Source organism: Charadrius vociferus, unplaced genomic scaffold (genome assembly GCF_000708025.1).
Source record: "Charadrius vociferus isolate BGI_N301 unplaced genomic scaffold, ASM70802v2 scaffold300, whole genome shotgun sequence".
NCBI lineage: Eukaryota > Metazoa > Chordata > Aves > Charadriiformes > Charadriidae > Charadrius > Charadrius vociferus.
In genome coordinates this window covers 200,368-215,711 of record NW_009646513.1, presented here as the reverse complement: position 1 = coordinate 215,711, position 15,344 = coordinate 200,368, and the positions used below count along the sequence as shown (strand labels likewise).

At 35.2% G+C, this 15,344-nt stretch overlaps 1 protein-coding gene across 1 annotated transcript in view; it reads right to left on the bottom strand.

Annotated features, from left to right (window-relative positions):
- EML5 (echinoderm microtubule associated protein like 5) overlaps positions 1-15,344 on the bottom strand; it is a 133,789-nt gene that overhangs the window by 65,365 nt on the left and 53,080 nt on the right. Inside the window, exons 8-12 of the mRNA XM_009884597.1 lie at positions 9,249-9,384; positions 6,263-6,464; positions 5,054-5,191; positions 4,034-4,290; positions 1,100-1,312 (exon numbers count right to left, since the gene is read on the bottom strand). Of these exons, the coding sequence (XP_009882899.1) occupies positions 1,100-1,312; positions 4,034-4,290; positions 5,054-5,191; positions 6,263-6,464; positions 9,249-9,384 (946 nt within the window). The remainder of the gene's footprint in view (positions 1-1,099; positions 1,313-4,033; positions 4,291-5,053; positions 5,192-6,262; positions 6,465-9,248; positions 9,385-15,344) is intronic.

Below are 15,344 nucleotides of genomic sequence, written 5' to 3'. Positions count from 1 at the left end.
GACCATTTTCACTTTAAAAATAAAACTGGAAAGACTGAAATGAAATGTGTTTTAGCATCACCTTTTACAAAAAGAGTTGAAAAAACTATGGTGGAATATCAGTCATTAAAAAAAAAAAAAAGAGAAAGAAATAATTTCTTTAAGCACACATTGCTTGAAGACATATCCTAAGACCCATCGTGAAGATCATGCGGTCGTAGCCAGCATTAAAAGTGCAATGTTGCAAATTGCAATGGTGCAACTTTTTGTTTCCCCTTTCAAAACTTAAGAGATTTGATCTAGGCCCCAGGCAAACTTTTTAGCTGAAGAGGACTCTTAAAAGCTAGCGAACGTTTCATAGGCTTTCGCTGATCATCATCATGTTAACAGCTGAAGATGGTGATCTCTATTATTGACAATTTGTTACAGTTCAACCTGAATGGTGTCTAGAACGGAGTTTTTCGAACAGCTCTGAAAAAAGGAAGCCTTTCTTGTCTAAAAAGATATACATCTCTCCCCTGTTCACTCAGTCCTTTCAATAAACTTGAAAATTATATACCTTGCTTCAGTTTTAAAAAATTCACATGAGATTTGTCCTTATTTTTAGTAAAATTTTGAGGAAAAATGATTTGGAAAAGTTTTTAAACTTCAGTAACATACAGTGGCATACTCTGATTACACGACCAATTTGCTGTTGACTTATTTATTGCCTCTAATCATTTAGTATAAGTTATTTTTTCTAGTTCCTAGCCCAAATCTCCATCACAAATCCAGAGGAAGAAAACTACTTAAAGACCAAGGTGAAATACTTAAAGACATCTATCTCATAAAAGGATAGAAATTGCATGACCTGATGAAACTCTATCAAAAAAACCCCAAACTGTTTTACAAAATAAAATATATGTAAAACTTTTGGCTATTCCAAATGCAAATAAAATACTGTTACTATTACAGTTGTCAATATACCAGCCTATTGTTGTTTTCCATCCTCGAGAACTAAACTTCTAAGAATAAATATTAGCCATTTACATATTTTTCAAAACCCCAGTTTTCTAAAAACTTTTTCTTGAATAACCAAAATTCAAAAATACACGTTTGTAATTGAACTTAAAGGTACTACCTTTTCTTAGACATGGGTATCGAAAGAGCTTTACTATTCCATAATCATCAGCTGTAACCATAACTTGCCCAATAAAATTTGCATCCACAGAATTTATATCATTTATATCTGAATATTTGGGCCAGATTCCATTAACTTCAAGGCCAGAAACACAAGTCCATGATGCCCACTGAATGCCTTTTAATTCCTCCTTGTTTGTTACTTCTTTTCCACCTAAAAACAAAAATAAAGAGCTATTTTTCAATATTCACTTATGCAATTTTAAAGTACGGTTTGTTTGGTTTTTTTTAATTCTCCAGAATCAAATTCAAATGTGACAATTAAAAACTGACTTCTAAAACTGTCCTGATCTAACATTCTCTATCATCGACAACAGTATCAGTAGCAAGGCTTCTCAAGACTACTTAATAGAAGACTATGGGTTTGGTACTTTACAGTTTTATTATTTCTTGATATCTGTTTAAGGCTGTGTTATTTTTAAATGTTTATCAAAAATACATGTAGCCATTCTAAGATAGTCTGGAAAAATTCTGTTGCTGAACTATTCTAGAAACCTGGATTATTTAGAGCAAAAACTGAGGAACTCATTTAGATCTAGCCACTATAGATCACTGAAAATACCAACTTTATGCTTAGATCCTTGTTACATTATTTCACATCAGCTCTATCTGTAATAAGATTGTTCCAATCTCACACAGTTTCAGGCAAGAGCTTAAATACTGAGTCAGATGAAAGGCCCATTTAGTAAATACCGTGTCTTCAGGAACAGCCAGAAACAGAGTGCGGGAGCAACAAAAGAACAAGGCAAGGAAATGTAAAAGTTGTGAGTCAGACTGAGCACGCAAATACAGAACCTGAGCAGGACGCTGCCAACAATTCACTGCTCAGTCTTCAGCAGTAACAAAATTGAAGGCAGCTGGGCTGGGTGTTTTCCTGTTTTCTTACTGTTAGCAGGATTCAGACTAGTGGGACAGGATGGGATGGAACGTAGGGGAGCAGCCTCAGGTGTTGTTAGGAGGTAAGTTTTCAACAGAGGGATAGGGCAAGGGAGAACTCAAGTAGACTGGAATAAGCAGAAAAAAGAACAGCCATAGAGAAAAGATAAAGCAAAATGGCAAATAAATTAGAAAGGAAGACTTAAAAAAAACCCAAACCCAAACAAAAAAAACCAAACAACCCACACTCAAGGAAAAGTTTAACTATTATACTTCCCTCCAAAAACTGGAAAGAAACTGAAGTGCCCTGAAGATCCTTCAGCTCTGATGAAATAACTGCACCCTTTGACAAGGTTTACCTTGTAATCTCTTTCAATCACTAATCTGTGTAAACGATGACTACTAATACTGGTTATATCTGTGACTAAGTCCTACAGATCTTGTATTAGGCAGCTGTAAGTTCCTTACTCATTTATAATGGAATTTCAAGTGTTACGTGATTCCAATCATTATTTTAAAATATTTGGAAGATTCCTCTAACTTCACTGACTTTGCTAAGCTTTTTTCATAAACAAGCTTTCACAATCTCACATTCTAGTATACCAAGAAACTCCAGGCTGAAAGCAGCCTATGTAACTCCAAATTGCTCCTCCTGTGTGTATGCATTTGTAACAGTAATTAAATTCTCACTTACTATCTTGTCTTACATATCTTCTGTCTCATTCAGTGCACAACATAAAATTTGTGCATCGAATGAATTAGATGCTTCAGCAAAGAGAGTCACAAAAAGCTCCATGGAACTATGAATAATCTACAGTGCAAAGTGTAAATATTGTATAACAAATGAAGAGACAATATAGTAAGCGGTGATGATAATAAATACTTAACTACAAATATGGTGAGTGGGGAAAATATAGAATGATATTATATAAAAAGTGTATACACACGGAAGAAACAAGTAAAACCTTGTGATAAATACTACCCTTGACACATTGTAATCAGGACTACTTAAATTTGAAGCTTTAAGATATACGTACTATGTGTATATGTCCTCTGCAGAGAGAATTGTCGTGAGAGAAATGGTTTCAAGAGTATGGGATAGTTCAGTCAAGTTTTCAAGACAGTGTTGTCTTGAAAATATTTACAATAATGGGGTTGTCACAAACTTAAAATCTGAAAACTGTATTTTAATATTATGTAATAGAATAATTTTCTTTAATGGTCCCCTGCCATAAAAGAGAAAAGACATATTTGAATTTGCATTATCAGTAGACTGTCCAGCTAAATTTCATTTTGATGGTTATATGATTGAACCACCTATGTATCACAGCTTCAATATTTCTTTTGTTTCCAGAGAGTAATTCCTCACATTCTGGCATCCTTATATCAGGTACTCTTATTTTCTCTACAGTTACCTAATCTCATTATACTTCTAAATTCATTTGTATTCCGATTGTTTCTGAGGATATCTCTCACTGTAAAAGCTCTTTTAAGTTAAATTCCCCAGTTCTGCTTCAAACATAGCTCTTGAAAACCAGATGACTCTTCCGAAATGCAACATACCGATCTTTCCACACATTTTAAAAAACATACAGTGTTGATGCAAATCATAGCTTATTTAATATCTAAGCTCAGTAAGTACATAGCTATTAAGCTATTGCAAAATTGAATTTTTTATAAAAAAGTGGGAACAGATTTATTTTTGAGAAATAAAATATATTATAAGCCAGCATCTCTACCATGAAAAGATGCATTATAAACAAGAGCAAACATATAAGGATAAAAATATCTAATTAACTTTGCCAGAAAATGCTGTACTTATTCAAATATAGCAAATATTTATACAAATATATAGTATTTGTACAAACTCAGGGAAAAAAAAAATCTCTATAACCCAGTGCTTTGATCTATATTTGTCTGTTTCTATAAAACTGCTATACATATATAACTGCTTTCTGTATCAAGCAACAAATATCATAAAGGCAACTCAGAATCTTACTTGGCATCCTGTAAAAAAGTCTCTTCCCATTGCCATCATTGGTCTGTAAGTATTTACTGTCCGAAGACCAATCCATATGGGTGATGAAACTTAAAGATCCGATACATTCCCCAACTTTCTTGTATCGCTGAACAACGCCATATATATCTACAGAGCTGTCATTGGAACCAACAGCTAGGAAATTCCCATCTGGTGAATATTTCAGTTCATGAATAGCTTCTTTCCTGTCTTTGATATGAACAACCTCAGTCATATCTCTGTAGTATGAAAGAAAGCACGTCATAAGTATAGAAGAGCGTTATCATACTGTCAAGTTCCCACTTTTAAAAAACAGACAAAATTGTGAAATAATGAAGTGGACTTTACTATGCAATATGCAAACACAACACTGCGATTTTCAAGAGCTGGGTAGGGCTTCATGGCCAAAAAAAAGAGAAGAGAACGGTGGCAAAAGAAGGTGCTGCACTGGACTGAGGGAGAGCGAACAAAAGGTATGTTCAAGCTGGGTCCACAAAAAAAATTATTCAGGTAGATTACCAGGTCTTTATTCACTCAGGGAAGAAAACCTCACTGACATGAGACACAGATCTCATTTCCCCTTTAAAACTGTGAGATCACAGCCACAAGGCAGCACTGGTTTTGCATGTGTGATGTGCTGACAGCAGCATTCCAACACACAGAAACAATTTAGGAAGTAATGAAAACTTGTTTCTTAATAATTAAAGAATAATTAATAAAGCTAAAAACTAAAAGTATAACACTTCCTAGAACATTACCATTCTCTGCAAATAGACCAATATACTTTTTCAAATGTGTTGTTACGGAACAACATGAACACATGTAGCGCACACATTTAAAAAAACCTGAGCACCCTCATGATCAGTAATTTAAAACAGAAATGTAAGTGATCTGCTCATGTATGGTCACTACAGTGTCAATATACATACAATTTATAAAAGCAATTAGATAACATGCTTGAAAGAGTTAACAACATATTTATTTTTAATTTTTGTAACATACCTGACTCGAAGCACAGTGAAAGAGCCATCCTTCATTCCAAGAGCGAGATGGATTCCATCAGTACTAACCGCAGCACAGCGAATGGGTTCCTCCATATTGCACCGGGCAATCAGAGCATGGTCTATTAAACTCCAAATTCTAAAAGAAAGTAACAATTAAAAATGTAAGGAATGGTTTGTAGCTGTGTCATCGATAGCATGAAGCCTGCAGTTTCTGCAGCACACTGGACGTGCTAGTGTCCTATTTTAAAATAATTTTCCACATGGAAAAGCTAAGACAAAAGTGTGAATTTTGCACACAGCAAAGAATATTCTTGTATTTAAAATACTGAGAAAAATATCTAATGAGAAAATGCAGAGACAGGCTAATTTTATTTGACTTTCTGAATATGAAAAGAATGGTAATGTATGACAACTTATACTTTTAGACCACTCCACGAAAATTCCACTTTTAGCCAAGAAGAACGTTAAAGAACAATTAAAGACTTTGCTCAGTAAATATATCCTTTCCTATTAAGAAGTCATTATTTGTAACTCCTTACATGTAACTAGATAACAGTATGACATGTATGTTTTTACTACAAGATGCATTACAACAATAATTTATAAGATAGACGTGGAATTCTAGAACATTATTTTAATATTCATAATTCAACTACTGTTTTGCTTAACCGTGTTACACTTAAGTCATTTAACAAAAAAGCCAACAAATTTAACTTCTAAGAAAGACAAAAAAAAAAAGATAAACTTGTAAAAGGGAGAAATTTACTGGGTTTTCTCAGAATATAGATTCTATTTACTATGCATGCATTAAGTTTGATGAAACTGCCAAACTAAATGTTAATTTGCAGCGTGTGAAAAAGTCAATATGGTAAGAGTAAAAATTGTAAGTTTTTATCACAATTTTTTCTATTGTAATGTGTGAATGCCTAACATAACTCCTGAAAAGGAAACACGATACTTGTGTATGAGTGCTTAATGATAGGCTAAATGACATTTGTTCAAATTACGTACATTTCATTTTTGTGAAATATACATTTCCACTATATTTTATTATTTGTGAGCACTAATTTCATGCATAATTTAACTGGTTTAGAAACAATTCAATGCCATATTTTAATACCTTTAAAATGCATACATTTCAATTAGGTTATCTACAAAATGAGCTGTTTCTATAGAACCGTACGCAGTTAAACAAATAAGATTTAACCTGACTGATCGATCGTCACTTCCAGTCATTGCTAGCGGTTTTGTAGGATGGACAGCCAAAGCCCACAGCTCTCCTTCACAGTGCCCCTGCATTATCAGGAAAGGCTTATTACGCTCATGCACCACAATTTCAAAAATTTCACTATCTTGTGTCCCGACGAGTATATGGTCTCCTCTCCAGCAAACACTTCTTACAGACAGACCTGCAAAAGAGATTGTTACTTACATAGACAACCTCAGAATTTGTGAAACAAAGGTAACAGCACATGAAGAAACATAAAAGCAAGATAATGTCAAGAAGTATCTATATACCTTCTCTTATTCCTCCACTTACTCCTTTTATTTATTCCATATAACACAAACTGCCCTTGGAACATGAACTTTTCAAGCTCAGTATTATAAAAATTCTAAAATAAAATGTGAGCCTTATTTTAATAAAGGACACGTAGTCAAGTCTTGTATTATAAGATCCCTGACAGAGAAAGATAATACTGAAATTTGCATCTGAAATTACACATTTAATGTCTTTATGTTTCAACAAAGGTAGCAGACAATATAAATTACAATTTCTGATCAAACCATGGACCTTAGTACTAGCTAGATGAACCTAAATTATATGTAACAGAAGCATCACTAGAATATGCATTATATATAAGACAGTCAAAGAGCCCAATTCTCCCCAGCTTGTTTGCAAGGTGCTCCCCCTAAAGCAAATCTTTGTAGCATCTTAATAGTACCTAGAATTATTTTTCCCACTAAACAGTAAGTTTCCAGGCTTGCAGCAGAGGTGAGCGCTCACAGGCTGCGCTTGTTTGTAGATAAGGGTGGGAATAATAAAATGGAAGTTAGGCGAGTTCTACACCTAGAACCCCGCCTTAGGTGCCCAATTTTAGGAATATGCACCTTTGAAAATAGGCTGATAGTGCAACTCAATTTTGCCAATTTCAGGTGAGAATAACCAGATGGCAGCAATGCCTAACTTAATTCACTCTGCCTAACACTGACTGTGGAGCATAGCTCAAGAACGATCTTTGAAAAACTGCTCCAGATTAATATGCAAGACAAAATTCTATCAGATGAGAGAAAGGAATATTGTAATGGTATGAGTTGATGTGCTTCTGAAAATATTTTTAATTATGTAGAGGGGAAAAAGAGCCTTGTATCAATTAATTTACTTTGGAAAAAAAAACACAAGACTCAGAATGGGTGGGTTAGCAGGTCAGTCCAGTGCATCTGCACCGATGCTTTAATTCTGACAAAGCTAGCTTTCAAAGCAAAGCTCCTGATCATGCCTACTTGCGATGCTCTGCATTACAAGATAGCTTTCAAATGCACAAATGAGACTCCCTCAATATGAAAAAGAACTGAAAGATGTGCTCCAACTGCGATAGAATGTTCAGTCCGCTGATTCAGACTAGAGCAAACGTCCTTCAAAATGCATATATACTATGCTACTCTAATCCTCCACGCAAACTGTTCTGCTTTACAGATTTGTTCCTATTGTGCTGCACTGGTGAATACAACCGCCTTACCATTCAGCCCTATAATCTAGACATTATATGGCTCTATTTTCTACAGGGATTAAAAATAAAGAAAGAAACAACCAGAATCTTTGATGAAGGATGATTAAGACATCTGTTTTAGTACTTTGGAACTTCTTATGGTGGAGGGAGATATTTTTAAAAGCAATTTGACTACTTGGAGATATAGCTAGACTCAACCAATTACTCTGCAAGCCATTGACAATGAGACAGAACCTGAGTTCGTGTCCATGGATAAAATTACCAAGAGATGAGGTATAGCAGCAGCAGAAAATGCAATTAAGAAAACGAGTAGAAGGACAGGTCATAAAGGCAATCCTCAAAAGGATACAATAAGAAAAAAAGTCTGAAGGGAAAAGATTCAGGAAACTGAATTTATTAAAGATAAGATTTTTAAAAAGCTATTAGCTCTGTCATGGGCATTTGACAAGTCAAAAAGATGAGGATGGAGTTCACATAAGTGATCAAGAAGAACCAAAAGAGCTCATGGCAAGAGTCTGTTCCACTGAAAGTAAAGGAGACAAAAGTAAAGGAGACAATTTGGAGGGGGGAATAAGTTCGCAAGAATGAAATGGGGAATGCAACATGGCTTTCAACTACATGCAACAGAGCTGAGAAAAAGCAGCTGACTACATTTAAATTTAAAACAGTCACTGTACTGCAGGACATTGAAAATAGAACGTATTCCACCTTGTTGCAATATTTCGCAATCTTGGTGGGAATGCCAAGTCCATTACAGAATACAAAGATCTAACTTGTAATCAGTTATTTATTGACCCTGAATATCTGATTGCCATCAGACATTCTACCACGTCGTCAAATTCTTGGCAAGATATTAGAAAATAACAAGGTGACTGGGGGCAAAGAAAACCAAATACCAACAAAAGCAAAATTGTAAGTGATGTTAGTGCTTCAGTATACGTTTGTGTACTTTTCCTGAATCACTACAGCAACAATACCTAGAACACAAAACATGCTGAAGACTGCCAGATGTAAAACTGTAGCATGACAAACTGTAATTGAAGTCATAGGTATATGTAAGCAACGTTCGAATTACTACAAAACTGAAGATTGCTTCCAAGTAGTTTATATGAAAATGTGAGTAACTAGCAAATGCAATTTCTGTTCTTGGCTGTTCAACACTGTAGATCTCACTGTCTCTTCTAAGTTCTCTTAAAGCACTACTTTTCCTTGTTAAAAACTGCTGTGCTATAGAAATTATGTGCATTTTATTAAATCTCTGTGTCTACAACTTCATAGTATGTTTTACAGTAACTTTCAAGGACTACATGACCTTCATACTAGTGGGCATGATCAAATTTCTTTTCTAGCAAATAGTTCATAGGAACACACATGAAAAAAACTTTTTTGTCATCTTTTCTTGTTCAAAACACTGGTAAATTTCCTGCCTTATTGGTGTATCAAAAGTAACAAACTTCTTTTTACCTTTATATCCCTGGTCTGTTTCCCTGAGATCAATCACAGTAATTGGTTTAAAATTTAAGTCCCACAATCGAACACAGCCATCTCTGCCACCAGTGGCAAACCCCTCTTCGCACGCATTCATGCTGAAAATTCCTGCCTAAGGAGAGAAGAAAGTTAATTTTAACAATATAAACGGATTAGAGATACTAATATGGAAAGTAGAACTCTTGTCCATGCTGGTACTGATTGCCTTCCTGTCTTCCTATCTGTTACACTGTTGAAAATAGCATAAACATACGCAATTAATACAAGCTTTAAATACGAAAGAGTCAGAAATGGAAATGAACTCAAAACGAGCAGAATTCACATTCAGTAACTAACAGTAAGATAAGAGAATTGTTGCAATACTGCTTTCATCCTGATGATGATGATTGTAGTGATGCTGCTTCTTATCCCCAGAAAGAGTTTAGCGTCATATCCTCTTGCATTAGGGCCTGGTTCAACTCTCATTGTCAGCAGGTTTTTTTTAAGATTTCCACTGTCCTCCTTTAGGCTTGATTCAGGGCCTTTGTTGCTATTACTCACCTTCTATACAACCAGGCAAAAAATTTCTGGGATTTTTTTTTACATTTTAAGCCAAGGAAGATTGATTTAAAAATTTATGTTTAGAAGCAAAACATAAAAACAGTGATCATTGTACACCATTTAAAAAAAACATAATGTAAGAGTGTGACCAGTAGATTGAGGGAGGTCATTCTCCCCCTCTACTCGGCACTGGTGAGGCCACAACTGGAATACTGTGTCCAGTTTTGGGCTCCCCAGTTCAAGAGGGACAGGGAACTGCTGGAAAGAGTCCAGCGAAGGGCAACCAAGATGATTGAGGGATTGGAGCATCTCCCTTATGAGGAAAGGCTGAGAGAGCTGGGACTCTTTAGCCTGGAGAAGAGAAGGCTGAGGGGAGACCTTATTATTGCTTACAAATATCTAAAGGGTGGGTGGAGCCAGACTCTTCTCGGTGGTTCCCAGTGACAGGATGAAGGGCAATGGGTGCAAGTTGGAACATAGGAAGTTCTGTTCCAACACATGGAAAAGCTTCTTTACAGTTAGGGTGACAGAGCCCTGGCACAGGCTGCCCAGGGAGGTTGTGGAGTCTCCTTCTCTGGAGATTTTCAAAACCTGCCTGGATGCAGTCCAGAGTAATGTGCTCTGGGCAATCCTGCTTTAGCAGGGGAGTTGGACTAGATGATCTCTAGAGGTCCCTTCCAACTCTGAAAATTCTGTGATTCTGTGATAAGCTATTACTTCAAAGGTGGACATCAGAAAACAAAACCTAACACATTTTCTTTAACTCACTTGATACATGTTTTCTTAAGGATAATGAAGAGGCAAGGATGATATATCTGTTATTAAAATACCATATCCACATACCCACTATATTTGATGCAAACATGACACATTATCTAAATAGCATACACATATTTTTTTTTTAAGTACCTACCCAACTTACTAGTCTTATTTTCAGAGGTAGCACACGCATTTCGAGTCAGCAAAGCTACTGAAAGGGCAATTTTGGCTAGTAAGTCTATTAGAAGTTAAAAAAAATGTTCTATATTTATTGAAAGTATTTAATATTCAGCTATGACAAAAGAAATCAGAAGAGCATTAAAAGTGAGGGAAGGGAAAATCTGCCTCTAACTCCCATCCAAAAGAAGGTAGAAAAGCCAGTAACAGACATATGTCTTCTATAATATTGTTCTGAAGTTTCAGTTTTGTAAAGAAGTAAATATAAAGTTCCAATAGTTTCTTTGTTTGGGGATCTGGATTTTACAGTAATGAAGCACCTTAACGCCAAAAGTGAAAGCAATTTGCAAAGGAGAGATTGGCGTTTGTGGGAAAATAAAACTTACAGAACAGATTAGCATCCAGTTTGGTGGCTTGTGAAAATACCCAGGTACTCGTGACTATTCTCTCCTACCAAGCTGTTTTTTCTTCTTAAATTATAACTAAGGAAAATATTATAATGATCTGATCATAATGAAATATGGGCTGTGTTTGCTTCTCTAGCATCAGGTAACAAGGGTATCATTTTTCAAGTTGAGAAAAAAACATCTCAGCTCTCAAAAAAAACCCCACTTTGTTACTAGAATGTCAAATGACAATCAAAACTGAAAGACTAAGATGGCAGAACTCAAATTTTTTGATGTGTTGTGTCCATCCTCAGGATACAGGCTTTTGAGACATGCCGTATTTCCAGAAGTAGTACATGCCTAAACAGAAACGGAGTGGAATTTTTAAGTCATAAGCAGATTAGAAGGCTAACTCCCATTAGCTCTAACATCCTGAAAATCCTCTTTCTGTTTCTTTAGGATCCTAGAGATTTTTGAAAATAAAACCCAAACTGTATTTGTTTTTGTGTGCCTGTCTGTCTGTTTTACTGCATTAACCTTTTAGCTTCATTGAGCAAATAAAAGGCTAGAGGAATTTTGTCTCATTTTGTACCATATACTGTATTCTGCCCAAGTTCTGGCATATCTAAATCTTTTAAAGCTCTATTTGGAACTCAACCTTGATAACAGAATTATTCTCTTTTCTCTAATTAACTCCTTCCAAAATCCATGATTTAATTAGTCAGTATTAAAAAAAGAATCAGACATTTGGCGATGTGGGAAGCTGGCTGAATGTTATGAAGATAAGATCAAGTGGATCCAGGATTAATCTGTTTTCCATTTCACAGAATATCCTTATCTTGAAAAGGACATACTGGTTGTCAAGGAGATTTGGCAGATGTGCTTGCTCAATCTCATGAAACGCAATAGGACATTCTCGTTTCAGTCTATGTGCCACTGGAATAGAAGAATTAGACGAAAACTAGGAAAAAGGTCCATTATTAATGGGGACTGTAAGTACCTAATGGAAGAAGCTGAGCTTAGCTACTCTTAATTTAATTGTTAGGCCCACACTTAATGGGGAAAAGACAGATTCTTTACTCTGGTAGCTTGGCCAGTCATAATTCTTCCACTAAATCTTTCCTTTTAGAAACTATCAAGATTGCTAATGCAAATCAAATTTGGATTTGCTTTTTTTATTTTTATGTTTTATTTCTTTGCTTCTCTTAATCTTTCAGCCTGAAATTGTCATTAACATAATTTGATTCTTGATGGTCAACAGCCTTCTAGCAGTAATGAGAGTCAAAGAATTGATTTGACTTTGTTTGATCCAATTGAATGTGAGAACAAAGATTGATTGTGCTCCTGAATCGAAATAAAAGGTGTAGATCAAAGTCATGAGTATTTTACCACTGCTTGTTTCTAAGAACCTTCCAATAGCGAGGTAGTCTCAGGTCGTCTATTGCTGCTGGACCTATCTTGCCTCTAATGGACAAAAATCAAGTGTTAATTTATCTAAATGCAGTCATTTATATAAAATCCGCCACACTAACTCTGACTATGCAATTCCTAAAACACATGACTGCAGTTAGCTATAATTAGGACCAAGCTTGAAAGATCATATGGAAACTTCAGAAGCAACTGACTACTACTGAGCAATATGGAGAACAGATATATTATACCAGTTCAACAAGAACTCCAGTGCCTCCTTTTTACTCCTAGATACAATTCAGGACATAGATGCTAACTCATAAAGTAACACATATGTTAGGGACTTATTTGAAGATATTGTCTCTCCCAATATATACTGCATAGCAAGGAAATGGATTGCAAACGTTTACGGTTGGTGTCAGTAAGTTTACAGTAGAGAGCCACTACTGTGAAAGTTAATCTTCCTATCTAACAAATCACCCATAAAACAGTTTAAAAGTGGGCATATTACCATAAAATAAAAAAAAATAAAATAGTTGCCTATACACCTCTCATTGGCTAGTGGACAGCTACCTTTCAAATTCATGACTAGTCTAACCAGTAGGAGAAAAATACTGCATGACTTAATGTGTTGGTATATGATACTAGCTTAAAACCATTCATTTAAGTTCATTATATTGTTTCCATCTATATTTAATTAGTATTCAGCCAACTGACATAGGCGTGCAATAGTTTTAACAGAGTGCCTGTTATTTAACCTCAAGCCTGTTATTTAACCTCAGTTTCTGACATCAATCCACACAACTTTAATGTGTACCTCTGAAAGACTACCTCAAAATAAATTATTCAGCTGCTGAGAAAGCATCTTATGTACATTTACTATGCAAGGCAAAGGCATAGCACACAAGAATCTTTAAAACATACAGTGTTTTTAAGTAAGCATAGTTTTGTTTTAATACCCAAGTAACACCTTGCATATACCTCTTAATAGTCACAGACTACCTTGAATTTAGAACATGTAAGATGATAAAATAAATAGAAAAATCTATAGTCTGTTCTTGGCACTGGTACAAAAATGAGACATTTAATAAAAGTTGTTATTTTTTAGTCAAGATATATATTAACTTTCCAGAATCAGATGCACTTTCTACAAATAACCTCCTGAAGTACTACCAGTGCCAATGAACTTACATGTGCTTTCGTGTTGCTCTGTTCTCTTTCTCCCTTCTAAAACTTTCATTATTAGTATTATTATCATTATTATTATCAGCAAAGCTAGAATTTGAGTATCCCATTGCCATCTAGTGTTCGCTGCACATGAACTCTGTGCCTTCACTCTTGACCCCTGATCGTTTCCATTATTTTCCTACTTTTCATTCCTATTTCTACATTAAGTGAACTCTCCAGTCCTCTTCCAATTAATTCTCCAGTCATTCCAACCTATTTCTGTCAACTTTTTGTTTCTGCTCAAATGCAAATAGTAATCTGCCAGTAACTCTTCCTTCCACTGTCTACAGTTCTTAGTATTGATGTGACAGAAGACAGATAATCTGTCTTAACTGTGAATTCTTATTTTGCTTGCTAGTGTTAAAGTTGCTATCTGTTTCCTTGGTTGTTTATACTGGTTTATCTTTCACATTGAATTTCACTTAAAATAATAAAAAAAAGAAAGTCTTTTCAGCTAGCATAACTATAACAAAGATAGCCAACCTTTGAAAAGAACACGTTTTCTATATTAATGCAGACCACTGCCAGCTGGATGGATTATACCCCCAAATCACTAACGTTATTTTAGAAAATGTTTTCGTGCATCTCAGATACCTACTATTTATGTTGCAAGAAAGAAACACATGGTACTTTATGCAAATAATAAGACATGTTTTCCTTGAATACATTTTCAGTTTAATTCAAATCCTCCTGTTGAGGAGTAATGATGCGGGATGATAAAAAGGCATGCAGGGAGGACAATACCAACACTAGCATACTGAACAGAAATTTGTATCAATTCCCTACTACGCACACACTGTGCTTTTAACAACATATGCACACCAAAAATGTTACCATTTTCACTTGCATTTTCTTTTAAAAGAATGGACGAGGACATGATTTATAAAATTAAGTACAAAATAACTGCAAAATATAATCATAATAGTTTAGTAGGGCTGAAGAGGCACTCTATTCCAATCTGCTATATTTTGTGTTTACAATAGCCTGACAATATTATCCTTTAAGGTAATATTTTATTTAAAAAAAAAAAAAGTTTCATTTTGTTTGAAAGTAAGCTTCCAGAAGAGATTTTATTGTTTTTTTCCCCCCCTGAAATTGGTGAGATTTGTAGTGACTCTAATCTCTCGTGAAAATGAATTCCAAAGCCATGAACTAGTGCCCCTACTTAATTTTCAGTGCTGCAAAGTACAATTCCATTGAGCCTAAAGGACAGAGCCAAAAATAGAAGGCTAGATGAGACCTACTCCAAGGTCACCTGAGCTTCTGTCCACCGACACTACTGAAGATAAGGAGCAGAACACGTCAAATTTGATCTTGTGGTCAACAAAGAACTGACACAGCACATAAAGTAATGGATTAACAAGTTCTCATCATCCTATGTTTATTAGTTGGGTCATTTCACACTGAAACAGTTGAAAAGTGCTGCATTATTTTGAGCAATAAACTGTTGCCATTTTAAATACTCCAAGTAACAAATATGTGAATATACAGGACAGGTGTCTCCTACAGCACCAAATAGGGTGAGAGTGTAGTTTCCTGATCAGTTTTGGATAGGAGACGAAGTGCACTCTTT